The 19,019-nt window shown below is 51.4% G+C and overlaps 1 protein-coding gene across 1 annotated transcript in view; it reads left to right on the top strand.

Moving 5' to 3' along the window:
• The first annotated feature begins 250 nt into the window (after nucleotides 1-250).
• The window catches only part of LOC135817812 (uncharacterized), a 22,711-nt gene continuing 3,942 nt past the window's right edge, over nucleotides 251-19,019 (top strand). The window contains exons 1-17 of the mRNA XM_065331079.1: nucleotides 251-597; nucleotides 851-908; nucleotides 4,702-4,971; nucleotides 6,175-6,453; nucleotides 6,849-7,298; nucleotides 8,050-8,313; nucleotides 8,599-9,780; nucleotides 10,359-10,625; nucleotides 11,824-12,099; nucleotides 12,495-12,764; nucleotides 13,366-13,635; nucleotides 14,353-14,631; nucleotides 15,123-15,389; nucleotides 15,791-16,051; nucleotides 16,427-16,711; nucleotides 17,181-17,456; nucleotides 18,709-18,990. Of these exons, the coding sequence (XP_065187151.1) occupies nucleotides 559-597; nucleotides 851-908; nucleotides 4,702-4,971; nucleotides 6,175-6,453; nucleotides 6,849-7,298; nucleotides 8,050-8,313; nucleotides 8,599-9,780; nucleotides 10,359-10,625; nucleotides 11,824-12,099; nucleotides 12,495-12,764; nucleotides 13,366-13,635; nucleotides 14,353-14,631; nucleotides 15,123-15,389; nucleotides 15,791-16,051; nucleotides 16,427-16,711; nucleotides 17,181-17,456; nucleotides 18,709-18,990 (5,275 nt within the window). The 5' untranslated portion in view covers nucleotides 251-558. The remainder of the gene's footprint in view (nucleotides 598-850; nucleotides 909-4,701; nucleotides 4,972-6,174; nucleotides 6,454-6,848; nucleotides 7,299-8,049; nucleotides 8,314-8,598; nucleotides 9,781-10,358; nucleotides 10,626-11,823; nucleotides 12,100-12,494; nucleotides 12,765-13,365; nucleotides 13,636-14,352; nucleotides 14,632-15,122; nucleotides 15,390-15,790; nucleotides 16,052-16,426; nucleotides 16,712-17,180; nucleotides 17,457-18,708; nucleotides 18,991-19,019) is intronic.

Here is a 19,019-nt window from a genome sequence, read left to right as displayed (position 1 = left end):
ACAAACTCGACCCGAGTTAGACCCAGGACTGGCAGGAGGCATGCGAAGGCAACTTCGCCAGGGTTAGGAAACAATCGTAATGTAACTATTGACTATTGTTGTTAGTGCAGCAGTCGCAACATTAGCATGCGTTGCAGGCTCTGGCACAGACTCAGTGGCAGGGTGCAAGCCAGGGGTCTCGCTCCCCGGAGACCACGGATCGATGCAGTGGCCTAGCATTTCGACCTAGTCATGACGGCTCGCAAGCACGTGATGTCCCACCGAGCCACTACAGTCAGTAGCATGGACTTGTTGAAGGCGGCGAGATGAAAATGCCCTGATCTGTCCAGAGTCGTCACTCGGAGGCTTTGCAGGACACCTGTGCAGTGTGCGGGCTGAAGAGTAGGAGAATATCACTCCTCCTTTCCACCACCGAGCTGCTTTCCCAGCAAACTTGCAGCATCACAACAGCACCCAGGCCGTGTCGTCCGGCCCGAATTCCTTTTCGTTTCCCCCGTGTGCGGACTGCGAATCCCTGCCCAAGCCGGTCTTGGGGGGCTGGCCAGTTTGTCCGCAAAAATGGCCACAGTTGGTCGCTATCTGCAGTCGCTAACAATGGTAAGATAATGGAACTCTTCTCCATTGATCCTGCTCCAGTGCCTACTGGTATCAGTATTGTACTGGAACGGACCACCTGTTTCGAGGGAGTGATTTGCGCGGGTTCCCTGTGGAGTAGAGCTGGACCAGTTGTGAGCGCGATGTTCATTCGCCTGTGCATGGGGGCGCTTCACGCGTTGCTGGCTCGTTTTGTTTGTGGTTGACATTACTGTCTTTGGGCTGTCTCTGTGTCTTTCTGAATTGTGCCACACAGCTTTCTGCCTTGCCCGCGTTGGCGTTCGTATTGCTGCTGGGAGCGGCGGATGCGCAAGGTAATGGTGTACTTCTTCGTCTTGCCTAATGCTTCTTCTCCTTCCCAATATGATCTCCTCGACTGGATTTCGTACACGACGCATTTGAATGGAATCGAAATGCACGCATTTTTCCCATTGATGATTTACGTGATTACCCGCAGAGGTTGAAGCTCGGACACGCGATTTGGTGCTAGGTGCTAGGTGTGGGGCACCGGGCAACCAAACTGTTAGACAGCTAATTATTGATTTGTGCCATGTGCTCAACCACGGGGATACATTGTAGCTGTTCGTTGTGGTATATTTGCCCGTTTGTTGAACTGGAACCAGTCCCGGCACATGGCCATGGTCTGCACCACGCATGGCAGTGGGTGCGGCGGGGTGCGGACAGCACGGTTCAGTGCCCACGCGTATTGACCTCAATGACAATGGTCGCAATGGACCGATGTAATTATGTTCCCAGTACATGGTCAGTTCGTTCAGACCTTTAGATTACACGATCTAGAATTTCATGTCATTCAAGAGGATCGAATTTCGTTCAGTTCATCAGGCCTGGTCATGTCCTATATTCATCGTTGTTGTGTGAGATTCCAACAGCAATGGGGTTGAATTTCTGGTTGTTCATTGGCAATGCATGTATTTATCATGCATCACTCGTACAGCTCTTGATCCGCTTTCATGATGGTCATTGGCCACTGACTTTATGAGGAAACTAAAGCTGTCCCATGGGACTCGAGAGCGAAGCTCGCCACAACAAATTCAGGTTCAGTACAACTGGGCCACTTGTCAAAGTTGCTGAATCACACCTATTGGCTGTGACTCTCAGGTATGGCAGCTGCATTGCCTCCTGCCATAGGAAGCTTGTTCACGCTGCAAAGCAATTGAGAGCTTGGATGTAGGACGATGCGATCGACGAGGCTGCCTTTGTTTTTGACCGCTGGCGTATCGTCGCGAAGCACCGTAGGCTGCCGGGCATATTGTCAGCTGATGCTCATGCTGCCGGTGCAACAGCTTGATGGCCATTTGCAGCAGCACGCACAGCGATTCCAGTAGTCGAGCTCAAACAGCAGCCGCCGCAGTAGTAGATATTCCCGGCGAGGAAGTCGTCACGTAGGCTTTTTTATGCTCGCCGGCCTCAGTGTCAAGTGTGACTCTAATGACGGAAAACTCGTGATGCCGGTACACGCGTATATACTTCTAGTATTGGCCAGGTCAAAGTCACTCAGAAGAAAATTAATGGCTCGCAAGCCAAAAGATAGCATCTGCTGCTGCAATATTTATTTCTTGCCGAGAGGAAGAAGGAAAAAGAGGAAGCGTCTGTGCCGAAATCATAACTTTAAAGATGATAAGCTCAAGTAGTGAACAGCTGTTCGAGCCGACACATGTCCTTTACCAAAGCAGAAGCAGTGTCTGCATCTAAATAATTAATTAGCCAAATCGGTGTGTGTGTGTCTGTGTGTGTGTCTGTGTCTATGTGTCTGTGTCTATGTGTCAGTGTCAGTGCCTCTGTGTGTGTGTGTGTGTGTGTGTGTGTGTGTGTGTGTGTGTGTGTGTGTGTGTGTGTGTATTGAGTAGCAGCACACGCTACTACGGTGTCATAGCCGGGGCTATTTCCAGTTAGGCACATCCCTATGGGTTCCTGAATGCTGGCAGTCTGCTTTTTCACAGTTACTCTGAGAGATGTGTGTCTGTGCGTCTGTGTATGTGCTTCCAATGGGTGCAGTGCGGTTTCTGAAAACCACTCCGTTCCGGAGCTTGCACATGGCATATTCCTATGGCTTCACTTGAAAGACATACAGGGAGGGGCCCTGGGGGGGAGCAGTGACTGTCACCTGTTTGCTGTTTTTGGTGGTACAGAAAAAAACTTCTCTATAGCATACTGGAACCCTGGACATAGCATTTCCTTTGCTTAGGACACACGTGCAAAGCACTATTGAGCATTCTGTGTATCCAGTTTTTCAGTCATTTGACCTCGGATACACATGTAGAGTACTGTGGCTATAAAGTACGGTACGGCCATATTCCAAAGAAATGGCGGGGGGTTCCGGGGGGCCTCCCCGGGAAATTTTTCAAAAAATGAAGCAAAATCCTGCATTTTGAGCGAAAAAAGGGTGGTTCCGGGCACCCAGGAACCCATACAGGGCATGCGCCTGGGGTCAGCCTCCTAGCCTCCTAGCCTAGGCCTTTCCTATTTTCATGACCTACAGTCTATGAAATCCCAGCCTGGCCGTTCTTTGGCTGCCCGTACTTCAGGACCCGACAGTGCTGTATGGGTTTTCACCTCCCTTGGAGGCACGCTATACTGAAGCTTCAATGAATGTGATGAAGCACCCAGCTCACTAGCCGTATCATGATCCCGTGACTGTAGCACAGCACACCATCATCATATCTCTACAGATCTTGGCTGAACAGCTCGAACAAGGAACAGCAATGTCAAATCCGCTCATGGCTTATCGATATGAAGATCATGATTCACATGAATACGAGTGTGTCACTGTGGACGTGGGTGTGGGTGGGTGCGTGCGTGGGTGGGAGGGAGGGGGGGGGGGGGGGTCTTTGCAGACAGTGAATTGAATATCCTCTGGGTCAACAGTTCGTTGCATTTATCAGAGAGCTCTAACGTTATCAAAATGAGATGTACTCGGATGGAGAGACAAGGATAAATTTATAGTAAAGAAAAAGGAGGAAGGAACTACAAGTTACGCTATAATGTCCACTAACACCAGCTATTTAACAATCAGCTCATGCAATAACTAACTAGCTCATGCAATAGCATTGCACTACACTGACCGACGGTGCTGACGTTCTACAACTACCGTAAAGTCGCGGATAAAAGCCGGGCTTATAAGCACATAAGCCGCTTTCTGCATCAGGCTTTAGTGCAAACCAGGCTTGTATGCAAACCATGCTTTTATGCACCACTGATATTTTTACCAGGCCTGTATGCCAGGTTTCTACGCGCGACACGCATAGATCTACCAGTTGACTGCCACTGACTACCGGTATGGCGGCAGTTTTACTATGCACCGCACATAGCGCATGCACTCTTGACCCACCCGATCCGCGCTTGCATAAAAGGCCAGGCTTCTACCCGCGACAGGCTTATATGCATTTGACCCGTTTGATTTTCAGGCTTCTATCCGCGATGTGCTTGTATGCAAACCCGGCTTTTATCCGCGACTTTACGGTAACTAGCTATCAGCTCTAGCACGCCTTGGATGCGCACTCCAACAGCCTTCCAACTTGGAAGGTTCTAATATATTATGATAACATAGGAGGGGAAGGTGAGCGCAAGGCATGCTAGAGCTGATAGCCAGTTCGTTGTTGAATGTCAGGACCGTCGATCAATGCTATCGCATGAGCTGATTGTTTAGTAGCTGGTGTTAGTGGACATTACAGCGTAACTTGTAGTTCTTTGGTCCTTTTTCTTTACTATGAAAATGAGATGTGCTTTGGCTGTTTCTCTCTCTCTCTCTCTCTCTCTCTCTCTCTCTCTCTCTCTCTCTCTCTCTCTCTCTCTCTCTCTCTCTCTCTCTCTCTCTCTCTCTCTCTCTCTCTCTCTCTCTCTCTCTCTCTCTCTCTCTCTCTATCTATCTCTTTCTCTTTCTCTTTCTCTCTCTCTCTCTCTCTCTCTCTCTCACTCTCTCTCTCTCTCTCTCTCTCTCTCTCTCTCTCTCACACACACACACACACACACACACACACACACACACACACACACACACACACACACACACACACACACACACACACACACACACACACACACACTCACTCTCTTACGTACATGCATGCACACGCACGCAAACTGCAGAGTGCCGCGTGTCGCTGGAAAGCAATCCGGTCGACCAGCTGCGGGTGGCCATCTTCACGTGCCGTTGCCAGGGCATCATCCAGGACTATGTGTGGCGGCGCATCGGCGGAGCTCAGCTGGTGTCAGGGCGACACCTCAGCGTAGTGGACGGCTCTGGCCATGGTCTACTCTACCTCTACAGGGTTCAACAATCCGATGCGGGCACGTACGAGTGCCAGGGAAGATCCAACGTCGGTGTATCCCGCGACCGCACCGTCCTCCTTGTTAGAGGTGAGTGGAAGCTCTCTATCTGCATGATTTTTGCATGATTTTTGCATGATTTTTTATTCTATTTAAGGATTTCCCAAAGAATTTAAAGGAAAGAAAAAGAACCAAGGAACTACAAGTTACGCTATACTGTCCACTAACACCACCGGTTACTGGAGTGTCAATGCAGGCAAGTTCCGCTAACTACATGACTGAAATGAAAGACCAGAGTACGCAGTGGTGACTATCATTTCTGCCAAATCATAGCGGACCTACTGCCAAGACATATCTTTGGAGTTAGAGTGCGAGCTGTGCTCTGCGCAGAAGATTATTGTAGTACTGGGTGCGCTTGGTGCATGCACCGCATCTGTTCACACATAGTGTATGTTTGAAGTTCAGACTGTGTGCAGTAGGTGGATTGCTGAGTTGGATTCCTTGATTAGGCCTGGCGGATACACATCAAAGACGTGAATTGCTTGTGTCCCCGTAAAATCCCTCGGTGTGTTAATCGATTGGATGCCCATGTCAGCTACTGCATGTGGACAAGACCTGTTCTGGCCTCTGTCACTGGGCTGAACCAGCTCATCCTGTGGCAGATGCTGGTCAAGCTGGTAAGCGTCGTCCGGGGCGATTTCCCAGCAAAGCTGGCGCCACAGCCATGCAGTCCGCTCTTGACATAGTGCCAGCACCATTCAATTAGATATCACACACCAGTGCTTACCAGGCCCTGCAGAATTATTGCTGGTCACCACAACTGCAGTTACGGGTACTCAGTGAGTGAGGGGAATTCCCCAAACTGTGGATTGCCACGACTAGCTCGTAGCCGCATGCCCAGAAACCAGGTGTGCATGTGTGTGTGTGTGCGACTGTGCGTGTACAGTAGTGGACGGCATGCGGAATTGCCGTCGGGCCAACTGCAAATGTGCCTAAGTTGGGCAGAACCTTGCGGTACCATATCATACTCGGAGGGCCCGGTGAATCCGAATTTCACTTGTCCACGCCACTACTGCAGTTGTATGTTTAAATATGCTAGGTTTTTTTATTATTGCTGATGATCCTGATGGTGGCTCTTGGCCGAAAAATTGATTGAGATAATTATTAGTAATTTGCAGCGAAGAGACCACTTGATTTGAGGATGGTGTGTGTATGGTTTTTCATTCTGTTATTGCTGGCCTGCAAATTGTGCAAATGATGCTGTATGTCTCGCTCCTTGCCGCTTTTCCCCAGGCCAAGGACCAACGGCACAGCTTTCGGCATCCATTCAGCCGTCCACAGTCACCCGGAACCAGGGCGCGTCGGTGGTGTTTGAATGCAGTGCCGCGCCATCCTCTCCAAACAACCGCTTCACCTGGAGCAGATCCAGCGGAGCCTTGCCCACACGCAGCTTTGTGCTGGAAGGCGGCAACAACCTCTTCCTGTACAGCCTGCAGCCAGCTGACACCGGTACCTATGTATGTTCTGTGGTGGCGGAGAACGGAGCAACTGCGTCAGCGCGCGCCTCCTTGAGTAAGGCTATGCACAGCACAGTGAACGACATACTAGTGTGTGCACCCACAAGTGACCTAGCTAGCACACATGCGCGTGCGCGCACACACACACACACACACACACAAATTGGACCTTCGGCACGCTGACATGCTGCCTTAATATGGCTATGCAGACCCCATTTGGGGGGGGGGGGGGATCGTACGCAGCAATGCGGACAATGACAGGACAGGTCCTGCGGTCTCCTATAGCGCCGACCCCCCGCCCACACATACATACACACATGTGACTGAGCCCTCAATTATAGCTAAGCATAAATGCCTAGCTGCATCTAAAAAGTAGATTGAACTAGATTGCCTAATGTCGAGCATGTGGGTGTGCGATACTTTCTATTTTGCCTTTCTTTTCCAAACCAGCCGTCCCGTTTGGTGAACCAATCCCCACTGCCCCCGCGCCAAGAGTCACGACACGTCCCCCGCCGCCGACAACACAACTGCGAACAACCCGACCGCCAATCCGCACCTTCCCGCCGCCGGCACCGACCCGGCCACCGCCGCCGCAGACTCTGCGCTTCCCCGTGAGCGTCGTTCCGACCTCCAGCATCCGTCGCCCGGGCAACGCCTCGTTCATGGTGTGCAACTACCGCCTGCCGCCCGGCTACAGCGTGCTCAACATCCAGTGGTCGCGCGTGGACGGACGCAGGCTGCCGTTCCAGCGCACCAAGCAGTACACGTGCAACTCGGTGCTGTACGTGCACGACTTGAGCCTCGTCGACACCGGTTTCTATACCTGTCAGGTGACGGCGGTCAGCAGTATCACGGGGCAGACGGCCATTAGCGAGGGAATCGGCAACGTCAGAGTCGTCAGTGAGTAGTCCTGCGTACTTCATGCATGTCGTGCACTGTAAAATTAGTACCCATGCATGCCATGCGCTGTAAAATTAGTACTCCCATGCATGCCATGTGCTGTAAAATTAGTACACCATGCATGCCACCACTGCAAAATTAGTAATCCATGCATGCGATGCACAGTAGAATTCTTTCTCTGCTCACTGGGAGCTCAATACAGTACTCCATTCGCTGAGAGCTCAATACCCACTTGGTACAGCATCCTTTTCCAGAAAGCAGAACAGGTTTTAAAATTATCACACCAGTATGGTTGGCTGAGGATTGCAGTTTAGCATAATTGAAACTCGGAGTTGTGACCAAACTCGGTTCTGCTTTCTATGCACTTGATGCGTTATGCTTGTGTAATACTGTAAGACATGTTATTATAACGAGTCGCAAATTTAACGATTGTCCAAAATTCATAGGTTAACGAGAAGATATGTTAACGATCTTGCAGTATTCTGCCATATCCACACACAGCATATATGAAGCAGTACGGCCTTAACGGATCTTATTATAACGAAGAAATGTCATCCGTTAAAACGTTAGATTTGCTTCCTCGTTAAATATACATGTCTTACAGTACACGAGAACATGTACAGTGTAATTCTGTTCCAAATATGCTCGCCGCATTCGGCAATGTTTCGTTCCTGCATTAATCATGCCAAGTGTGCAGTATGCTGTCATCCTGCATTGACCATGCCAAGTGTACTATGCTGCTATCCTGCAGATCTCCGTGTTAGCATTACACCACCGTTCCACAGCACCTCCGTCGGCGAGCAGATCACGTACCAGTGCAACGTCAACCGCGACGTGTCCAACGAGGCGCAGTACCAGTGGACGCGCATGCACGGCAAGGGGATTCCCCGCACCGCCTCGACCGTCGGCAGTCGGCTGACTCTGCGCGGCCTTCGCGAGGAGGATACCGGGGAATACTGCTGCTCTGCTACCGTGGGCAGTGAGACGTCACAAAGCTGTGCTGAGCTGCTCGTTGGTAAGCTGACACACACACACACACACACACACACACACACACACACACACACACACACACACACACACACACACACACACACACATGTGTGTGTGTGTACCTGTGTTACAATTACGCCGACTACAAACAACCCAAGTCCACCAGAGTGTATCTGTGAAGTGTTCCCATTACTCATTAGATGCACGCCTATGCCCACGCACATGAATCCAGTGCATGTCCACGCAAATCCTGAGTGCATAGCACACTGACATTCTGACATTAGTTGCTGTTTCTTTGCCTTGGCAGGCGAGGGCTGCATCAGGAAAGGCGAGTTCATGCGGAAGGGCGCGTACGGCTACTTCAACACTAGTGAAGTGCTACGCAATGCACAAGTTCGACCCGCCGCTGACATCATCATGCTGATCGACGAGTCGCGCTCCATGATCCGTGAACACTCCTGGCTGCAGGACATCAGCATTGGCCTGGACTTGGCGCTGAAGGCCAACGGAATCGGCGTCGACATTCCCAACCAGTTTGGCCTGGTTGGCTTTGCCAAGGACGACCCCGAGGCGGTGAGGGGACGTGTGTTCCCGATGTCCGAGTGCGACGGCTCGCTAATGGGTACCGCCGAGGAGTTCAACAGTGCCCGCGAGAACCTAGCCCTGGATGGGCGTGAGGAGGATCTCTACCACGCCATGGAGCTGGCCCTTGATCGCTACCCGCTGCGTCCTGGTCAGGCCTGCCAGATCATCGGCATCACGGACGAAGGTCGTACGCCGCAGGACCCCTACATCAGCTACGACCGCATCCTGCAGAAGATGCGCGCCAAGGGCTGCATGCTGAACGTGGTCGTCAACCAGAAGATGCAGTCGACGCAGCCGAGCCTCGGCACGGAGGCGCTGGGCGTCAGCTCCAGCAACGACAGCGCCGTGGAGCGACCCGGCGGTGGGTACACCATCTACCGCAACGCCGGTCGGCCAGTCGTGCAGACAGCCCACGGCAGCACGCACGTCGACTACACGCGACTGGCGTTCGAGCTCGGCGGCGCCGCGTGGGATCTGAATCGTCTCAGAGACGGTGGCGACACGGCCGTCGCCTTCACCAAGGCCTTCATAAACCTCAAGGTGCGCGAGATCAGCCGACAGATCTGCGAGCGGTGCTTCTGTGATCTCGGACCGCGTCCGGACTGCCGGGACGGATGCCTGGGAGAGCCGCCGGTGGTGTTGATCAGAGGCTCGAAGAACGTGACGTTCGGCAGCTCTGTTAGCCTGACCTGCGAATACGTCGGCGGTGATCCGATTCCTCGCCTCCGCTGGCAAGGGCCCGGCAACGAACCCGGCGTCGGATTGCCGCCCAACAGTGCGGTGGCGCCACTGGGAGACTTCATACAGATGCGCGTTGACGACGTGCGCTCCTCGTTCTGCGTGGAGTGCAACGGCAGCAACCTGGAGGGCATAGCCGTGGAGCTGCACTGCGTCGATGTACTGCGTGAGTCCACACATGCACAAGCGTTATTATCTTTTATTATGCTTGTTCGCGTTGGCATCACCAAGCTAGCTTGGCTAGCCTTCGCATTAGCCAAATGAACAAAAGAAATGAGAAACAAGCGAGGCCAATGAGGTGAACACAAACATGCACCCACAATTTGTTTCCGTACACAGTTTAGCAGTAGTCAGGTGCAGCAATCACGATGCATACCTGAGGCTCTAGCCCAGTCTAGACTAAGCTAGTTGCCCGGGATATCACAGCCGTGGGCTTCAACCCAACCTGCCAGTCAGTTTTGATGAATATGACCTGTGGACATTTCGTTCTACAGCATGTGTTTTTGCATGAGTTGCTGTCAACCCGGTGACAAATGAATCGTTACACACTATGTGGAGTATGCATTCAATGAGCAGTGGGGTAACAGAGGCAATCTTGTAAAGGTCCGGGAAGATACTGATGGTCAGTGACTCATTGAAGATGCAAGTGAGATTTCCGGCCAGTTCATCAGAGCATGCATGCAGGATGTTCAAGGAGATAACAGCCGGGGCTCAGTTCCTTTTTTCGATCACTTATGCTTGCAGAGGAGGCACCAAAAGTCTCCATCACGGGAACGCACGCTAACCAGCCGGTCACGTTCGGTGCACAGGTGACACTGGAGTGTGTGGCGACGCACGGAATACCAACACCGGCGCTGCAGTGGCAGAACCGGCCGCAGGGCAGCACGTTCCGCTCCGAGGGCGGCTCCATCTTCCTGACCATACCCAGCCTGACGCAGGGCCTGTGCGTGCAGTGCATCGGCTCCAGCATCCTGGGACGCGACTCTGCCGTCGAGTGTCTGACAATACAAGGTATTACTGCTTTTAAAACATAAGGTTGCAGCGGGCTATGTTGCTCTAAACCCAGGCTATGTTGCTCTAAACCCAGGCTATGTTGCTCTAAACCCAGGCTATGTTGCTCTAAACCCAGGCTATGTTGCTCTAAACCCAGGCTATGTTGCTCTAAACCCAGGCTATGTTGCTCTAAACCCAGGCTATGTTGCTCTAAACCCAGGCAGAGCCAAAAACACAAGTTAACAATGGAACTATAGCCTGAAGTATGTTATTGTCTGAGGGTGGTAGAATAACCGGCATGAAACTCTAAGTACAGTCAGACCTCGCTTATCCGGTCCTCTTTTATCCGGATCCCTCGCCATCGGGAAGAAAATCGCTGGTTACCGATTTCCAGCATATGCCATGCATCCGTACAGTATGTGTGTTAGATTATCCGGTTCCCTCGCCTATCCGGATATTGTTGTGGAAAACGGATGTGTGCGGTTAAGCGAGGTCTGACTGTAACAGCATACTTCAGCCTAATTCCATTACTAACTTGTGTAACATTAGGTTAGGTAGGGCCTCTGCTGGGTGAGTCAGTGGTTGGAATCACTCATCCCCCCACCCCACCTTTAGACATTGCGTCTGTTGCTGAGTTATCATCCGAGTGTTAGAGGCCGCCGTGTGTTCCCTTCGGAACGAAGATGCATATTTATTTTCTACTTTACTTTTGAGTTGTGAGAAGGTCATCGGCCTGTGCTAGTGTGTTAGAGGACTGCAGTGGTCCTGGGAGTCGGTGGAGGGTTCTGCCCATAATGCTGAAGCTCATTATGAACTTATGTAACATCGATATGACACCACGAAATAGTGGTTGCGACTTCGGCGATACTTTTAGGAAGGTCTTTACTCCCCAATATGACATTACTAATTGAAATGCCGGGCTGCACTATGACATCATAGTGACGTTGAACAGTGAGCGCCGCGGCTGTATCATGCCATACAATGATGTCATATCTACGATGAGAGTGATGCAGGTAGGGCAGTACTGGTGTGCTGGGCACCATGGCAACCTAGAGGAAGCCTTTCTGGATTTGCCCCCAACACTACCAATCAATCACGGGAACAAAATTTAATTCTAACGGAGCGATGGTGTCCCTGCACCTTTGAGAACGTCAAACGTTTCCATAACTTTGCTTTCACTTGCGTTTCGCGTTGCTTTTTGTCTGCTGAAATTCAGAGGTTGTACCAGAAGTGCTAATCACCGGTTCTCATCTCGGAGCGCCCAACATCGTCATCGGCACGGCTCTCGACCTCAGCTGCGTGTCCGTCGTCGGAATTCCCACGCCCACGCTGGTCTGGGAGATCGAGGGTCGCACTGTGGCGGGCACTACCGGCGAGTCTGGCAACGCCATCACCTGGTCCGTTCCGTCACTGCTGGAGCGCACCTGTGTCACCTGTGTGGGTTCCAATTCGGCCGGTATCGGCCGGCAGACCGTTTGCGTTGATGTCACAGGTGAGCTGCTGCTGCTGCGTCACCCCGCAGCTGTGTATAGAATGGGTGTTCCTGCTGCAGCCGGTCGGGCACTACTTTCAATAGTGTCACAACACACACCAGTGGCGTACACACACACACACACACACACACACACACACACACACACACACAAACACACACACACACAAACACACACACACACACACATGTGCACACTCACACATGTGCACACACACACACACATTCACGCACATGCATTTGCGTGCACACATCCACATGCCTGCATACGTCCACACGCTTGTGCAAGCACATACACACACACACATGCGCACACGCCCTCTCTATCCAACTCTCCTATTAGTATTTTCATCTGTCCATCTCATACGCCTTTGTCACTCTGTCTCTCTGTCAAGGCGAGCGTCCAAGAATCGGCATATCTGGGTCAAACAACGGGGCTGAGGTCACGTTTGGCGAGGGTGTAAGTCTTCGTTGTGTACCAGAAGGTGGTGTACCGTTCCCGCAAGTCTCTTGGGGTGGAAATCTACCGCCAGGTGCCGTGCAGACACGTGAGGGTAACGTAGCTGTGCTGACACTTACCAACCTGCTGGAACGCACGTGTGTTACCTGTATCGGAACTAACCTCATTGGTGATCAGAGAGTAACGGAGTGTATCAATGTCGGAGGTTAGAGTCAATGAAGTGTTGCCCTGGATGTGTGTGTGTGTGCATGTGTGTGTGTGTGTGCGTGTGTGTGTGTGCGTACGTGTGTGTTTTATGTGTGTTGTGTGTGTGCGTGCGTGTGTGTGTGTGCGTACGTGTGTGTGTGCGTACGTGTGTGTTTTGTGCGTGTGTTGTGTGTGTGCGTGCGTGCGTGTGTGTGTGTGTGTGACTAATAATGAGAAGTGCATGGCATATTGCTATCATTGAGTTGTACAAGTGGGAAATATGACCGGTTTCTCATCAGACTAGATGAGTACTGGTGCAAAGATTGATAAAAGTGGTATGCTGTATGATGTGTGTGTGTGTGTGTGTGTGTGTGTGGGTGTGTGTGTGTGTGTGTGTGTGTGTGTGTGTGTGTGTGTGTGTGTGTGTGTGGTGTGTGTGTGGTGTGTGTGTGCGTGTGCCTGTGCATGTGTGCATGTGTGTGTGTGCATGTGTGTGTGTGCGTGCATGCGTGCGTGCGTGTGCGTGTGTGTATGTTTATGCATGTGCACGCATGCACATGTGCGTGAGTGGTGTTTCTGTACACATCGTATGTGCAACGTGACATCCTGTGCTGCTGCAGGAGAGATCCCCAGCGTGGAGATTCGCGGGAGCGACGTCGGAAGTGAGGTCGTGTTCGGCTCTTCTATCAATCTGCAGTGCGTGGCTGTGGGTGGCCGGCCTGATCCGCAGCTCAGCTGGGAGAACCTGCCACCTGGAACGCTCACGGGCAGCTCCGGCTCCGCGATCACCATCCGCGCCGACTCTTTGCCGCTGGGCCGTAACTGTTTCACCTGCGTTGGCAATAACCTGGCCGGCACCGGCAGAGACGAGCAGTGCATCACGGTTGTTGGTAAGCATGTGATGGTCTGTATGATAAATTGATAACCCGGATTTTGTTTCACCGTTCGCGTGACACTTGGCTAGAGTCCGAGTTTTCCGCACCCGTAGGAACGCCACCATTCTTTAAGGAGCAAGGCGCAGGCGCAGCTCCTAAAGCGGTACACCCCAGAGTTGATGTAGAGCCAAACCTGTAGGCCTTAGGCCTGTAAGGGTTGCATAAACATCTTGCGCCACACAAAAGTAGTCATTTACTAGATTGGCAATGCTAGATCATGTCACCAATTTCCCCATAAAGTTAATCATGTACTGTTGAACGGGTAATTTTAGCGACGTAAAAACCCTAGCGAATTTAGCGATCTACTCATTTTCGCTAAAGTTTCAAGTGGCTAATCCGTTGAGACATTAGGAGTGCACTGGTGATCCGTGAGTAAAATCGCTGCAAATCGCTAAAATAAAACATCGCTAACCGGTTGACAATGGGAAAACGCTAAAATTAATAGTCGCTAAAATTACCCGTTCTACAGTATGATATTTGCCATGTGGTAAAGGAACATCCCTACAGTCTTTGACAATGTACCTGTTAACGTGTGTGTGTGTGTGTGTGTGTGTGTGTGTGTGTGTGTGTGTGTGTGTGTGTGTGTGTGTGTGTGTGTGTGTGTGTGTGTGTGTGTGTGTGTGTATGTGTGCATCCATGCATGCAATGCACGCATGCGTTTATTCTCATCAGGTGAACCTCCGGTGGTCCAGATCAGCGGTATCAACGTGAATCGGCCAATCCTGGGCACTGAGGTGACGCTGCGCTGCATTGAAGTGTCTGGCCTGCCCCGCGGCCAACGCTCCTGGGTGGCAGGGCAGAATGGCCGTCTCCCAGCCGGCGCCACTCAATCAACTGAGGGCGATGCCATAGTGCTGAGGATACCAAGCATCGTGGAGAACATTTGCATCTCGTGTATAAGTAGCAACGCAGTCGGCACTGGTCGTGACGAGCAGTGCATTGACGTCACCAGTGAGTTCTCATAATCCCATTCGTAGTCGGGGTATACTATATCTCTCATACTTTCTCTCCTACCTGCGGTACTCAGGAAAATATTCGGCGATATCTGGGGATATCCCCCTCGTACTCATGGGATAATGCATACGTGAGTTATCTGGGGTCAAAGCAGATTCAAGGTCATGAAGCAACACAGGCAGCAGTGCAGAGGCATGGCATGGGTCAATCAGGACACTGTCAAGGTCATACAACTTTTACTAGGACTTTTCTACAATGCAGTCAACACGGTTCATACTAATTATTGCAGCATGCACCACACTACACGTGCAAATACTAAATAGTCTCCATCCCTATCCTTACCTTGGGCACTCCGTCTTCCAGCTTTTGGGTGATGTGTGCTTGGGCTGCTGCGTGGACATGCATCATACTGTACGAAGTCATTCATGAATCACTGATACTCCTGGGGTGAAATCTGGCTGCTGCTGCATGTGTTGTGTTGTGTTCAGGTGAACGTCCACGTGTCCAGGTGACCAGCAGCAACACCGGACCCAGTGTTGACCTGGGCAGCTCGGTGGAGTTTGTGTGCGTACAGACCCAAGGCATACCCACACCACAGCTGTCCTGGCGCAATCCCGCCAGCGGTGGTCTGAAGAGCACACGCGGTGCGGCCATCGTGGTGAACTTTGCCGACCTGCGTCAACGCGCGTGTGTTACGTGCGTCGGTACCAACCTTGCCGGGGAGGGACTGGACACGAAATGTGTGGAAGTGCGCTGTACGTTACCCAATACTGTGTCACTGTGTGTACTGCTGTGCACATGTGTGTTGTACTGATGGGCACATGTGTGTTGGTTGTGATTGGCCGCCATCTCCTCCTCCTCCTCCTCCTCCTCCTAATCCTCCTCCTCCTTCCTCTCCTCCTTCTCCTAATCCTCCTCCTTCTTCCCCTCCTCTTTCTCCTCCTACTCCTCCTCCTTCTTCCCCTCCTCTTTCTCCTCCTACTCCTTCTTCCCCTCCTCTTTCTCCTCCTACTCCTTCTCCTCTGAAATATGTAGCTTGGTATGCTAGGGAGTAGGGACTTGGTTAGGTATGCCCGAGGGACATCCGGGTTTTCTGCTAGTGTTGCCACTGATCACGTTGTGCTGCACTGTCTGCATTACTCACGGCCTGGTACAGCTCAAGACCCGAAGGTGGAGATCACCGGCGGTCGGGACGTCATCATCGGCTCCGACATCGAGCTACGCTGCCGGCCGGTCGAGGGCATCCCCTTCCCGATTGCGTCCTGGAGTGACAAGCCGCCCAACGGCGCCATCCTCACTCGTAGTGGCGACGCCGTCGTCATGTCGCTGTCCAATGTCCAGCAGCGGACTTGTGTGACGTGCTACGGCACCAGCCTGGCGGGCCGTGTCGCAGAGGAGACCTGCTTTGATGTGCTGTGTAAGTCACTGTCAGCCTCCGTCCTGTAGGCCCGCATCTGCGTCTCGACATCCTTACTGTAGGCTCTACGTTGGGCGTGTCACAATGCCCAGAAGCATACATGATAAAGCAGGATTGAATGTTTTAGCTGGAACTCTCATGATCACAATCATGATCACCACACCACACTTACACATAGTGGTCATAACAATACATGTTTGACTGCAGTCTAGAGAAATGCTTTCTCTGTACAGTGGCTGCACTATAATAACCTCATCAAAGACTTTTTTTTAATTTCTGGATGGTTTACCGTTAAATCTCCCCATGTTGTGCATAATAACGCTACCGGTCATCAATATAATTCTGCGTGCTATTTTGTTGTCCCCTACACGGCAGCGGAGCCTCCGGTCGTATCCATCTCGGGCACTAACACTGGCCAGCCGGTGCCGCGTGGCAGCGGTGTGACGCTGAGCTGCACCATCCAGCAGGGCATCCCCACACCGCAGCTGCGCTGGGAGGTGGTCGGTGGCGGTGCCCTGCCCCAGAACGCCATCACCCAGCAGATCAACGCCAACACCATCACGCTGCAGCTTCCCTCGTTCCAGGAGGACCTGTGCGTGCGCTGCGTCGGCACCAATATCATTGGTAGCAACACGGCGGATGAATGTCTCGAACTAGATGGTAAGGAAACCTACAGGTCCAGTACCCGGATCTATAGTACCCGGGTCTATAGTACCCGTGCATGTAGTACCCGGGTCTGTAGTATCCGGGTCTGTAGTAATGCCCGGGTCTGTAGTATCCAGGTCTATAGTATCCGGGTCTGTAGTGTTCGGGTCTGTAGTAAGCGGGTCTGTAGTACGCGGGTATGTAGTATCCGCGTCTGTAGTACCCGGATCTGAAGTATCTGGGTCTGTAGTATTTGGGTCTACAATGCCTGGACGCGGTATGAGCAACGGCTCTTTAGATCTTATCCAGATAGTTCTATGGATATAAGAGCAGCATGGAGTCGACTCCTTCACCCACTATCTCCGTTTCACTCACGATTCTTCTCCTTTTACTCATACAATCCATCCACGCAAGCACAGTCGCTTGCAAATCAGCCACTGTCTTTGATTTCACAGTTATTCCGTCTGTCTGCACCACTGCACAGAAATTCCCCCAGTGGTGAGGCTGACAGGCTCCAACCAAGGTCAGTCAGTTCAGCAAGGCGACAGCGTGACGCTGCGCTGCGAGCCCGTCGACGGTAATCCAAACCCCACGCTGACCTGGGAGGCACCTGGGTCCGAGCAGATCCCCACCACCATCACGAGGATCGGCAATGCGCTTATCCTCGAGCTGGAACAGGTGTTGCGAGATTTCTGCGTCATTTGCCGTGGCACCAACTCTGCCGGCTCTGATACAGAGGAGATCTGCGTTCGTGTGGAGCGTAAGTTCTTCTTATTTTTCTATTTATACAACATCTCCTGGACCGCTGTAAGGTTGCCAATAGTGAGCATGAGATGAAGGGTCTTCTTGATAGGCCAGAAGCGGTCGCATCTCATACGTGCAGCGGAAGTATTTGAATCTTTAAATCCGTTTCCATGGCTACATGTGTGCTGATCACCGTGGTCGCACATGTTGCCCAGGCTCTACCCATAGCTGCCGAGTACAATGCATGTTGCCGTGGATGTGGATGTAGAGGAAGTACACATTGTCTACAATGGCAACCGATGGAAAATAAAAGGGCATGTAGGTGTTGTGCAAGATGAAATGCTTTTTCTCATGGCACAATGATCCTAATAGTGTATTGCGAGTGCAGAACTTTGCTGATGTGCGGGTGTGTACGTAAAAAAAATGGAAAATGAATAGGGGTGAAACGAGTATCTATTTTGACCAACCGATCACTCGTTCATAATATTCGATCGAGTATCCGATTATTTCGAGTATTTTATCAAAATTCAAAAGCGCCAGATTTGCAAGTTCTCGACCAATTCGGAAGAAATTATCTGTGAACATAGAACAAAAGTCGCCAACGTCTTGTACAGAGGGTAAAGTAACGATTTTCATCAGTACTTTCATATCTCAGAACGTTACTTGCCGTGGTGAACGCATCGTCCAAGTCTTAAAATACTGACTCAAAGCCATGAATAACGCATGCATACCAGTGGACCAGCGGTACAACAAAAGTTTTAAAAAAATACTATGCCAATCCTAAAAAAATATTTTAAAAAAACGATCGAGTGCAAAATTTCGAATACTCGCTCGTTTGAAATTTTCGAACGAATACTCGAATATTCGAACTAATCGTTTCACCCCTAAAAATGAATAATAGGGATTCACTGGCCAGAAAAAGTCACTTCAAACAGCTGTGTGGTGGATACCAGGCTAAAAATAGTGGCGGTCAATTCATCAGCCGTGCAAGCTGTTGAATGGTGTAATTCCAGCACAAGTTGCTATGTCTAACATAGCTGTTCGCTATCATCGCTACCGCGATGGGCAGGTCTGAGGTCTGAGGTCTGAGGTACATGTTGGTTGTGTGGTTGTGCCCGTACACATGCGAAGCGGTGTGTTTGTGTCTGTGTCTGTATCTGTGTTTGTGTCTGTATCACTGTATGCTTATACATGTATGTATGTCTGTATGCATCTCTCTGCGACGTTGACCCACGCACACACACACACACACACACACACACACACAGGAGACCGGCCACGAATCAGCCTGATCGGCAGCAACAAGGGACAGCCGCTCAACGAAGGCGGTGCCGTGGACTTGATCTGCATTCCGATCGGCGGCTATCCAATCCCCACGGTTGTGTTCAGGACGCAGAGTGGCCAGCCGCTGCCTCCGGACGCCATTGTACTGCCGCGCGGTAATGGCTCGATAGCCACCATTCCCAGCGTGTCCAGGTACATCTGTGTCGAGTGTGTCGGTACCAACAGCGAGGGAGAAACCGTCGAGCGCATTTGTCTGGATATACTGAGTAAGTGATCTTGATCTACCTACTGGTGC

This window comes from Sycon ciliatum, chromosome 5 (genome assembly GCF_964019385.1).
Source record: "Sycon ciliatum chromosome 5, ocSycCili1.1, whole genome shotgun sequence".
Taxonomy (NCBI): Eukaryota; Metazoa; Porifera; class Calcarea; order Leucosolenida; family Sycettidae; genus Sycon; species Sycon ciliatum.
Note: the sequence above shows the minus strand (reverse complement) of the source record. Positions and strands in the feature narration are given on the sequence as shown.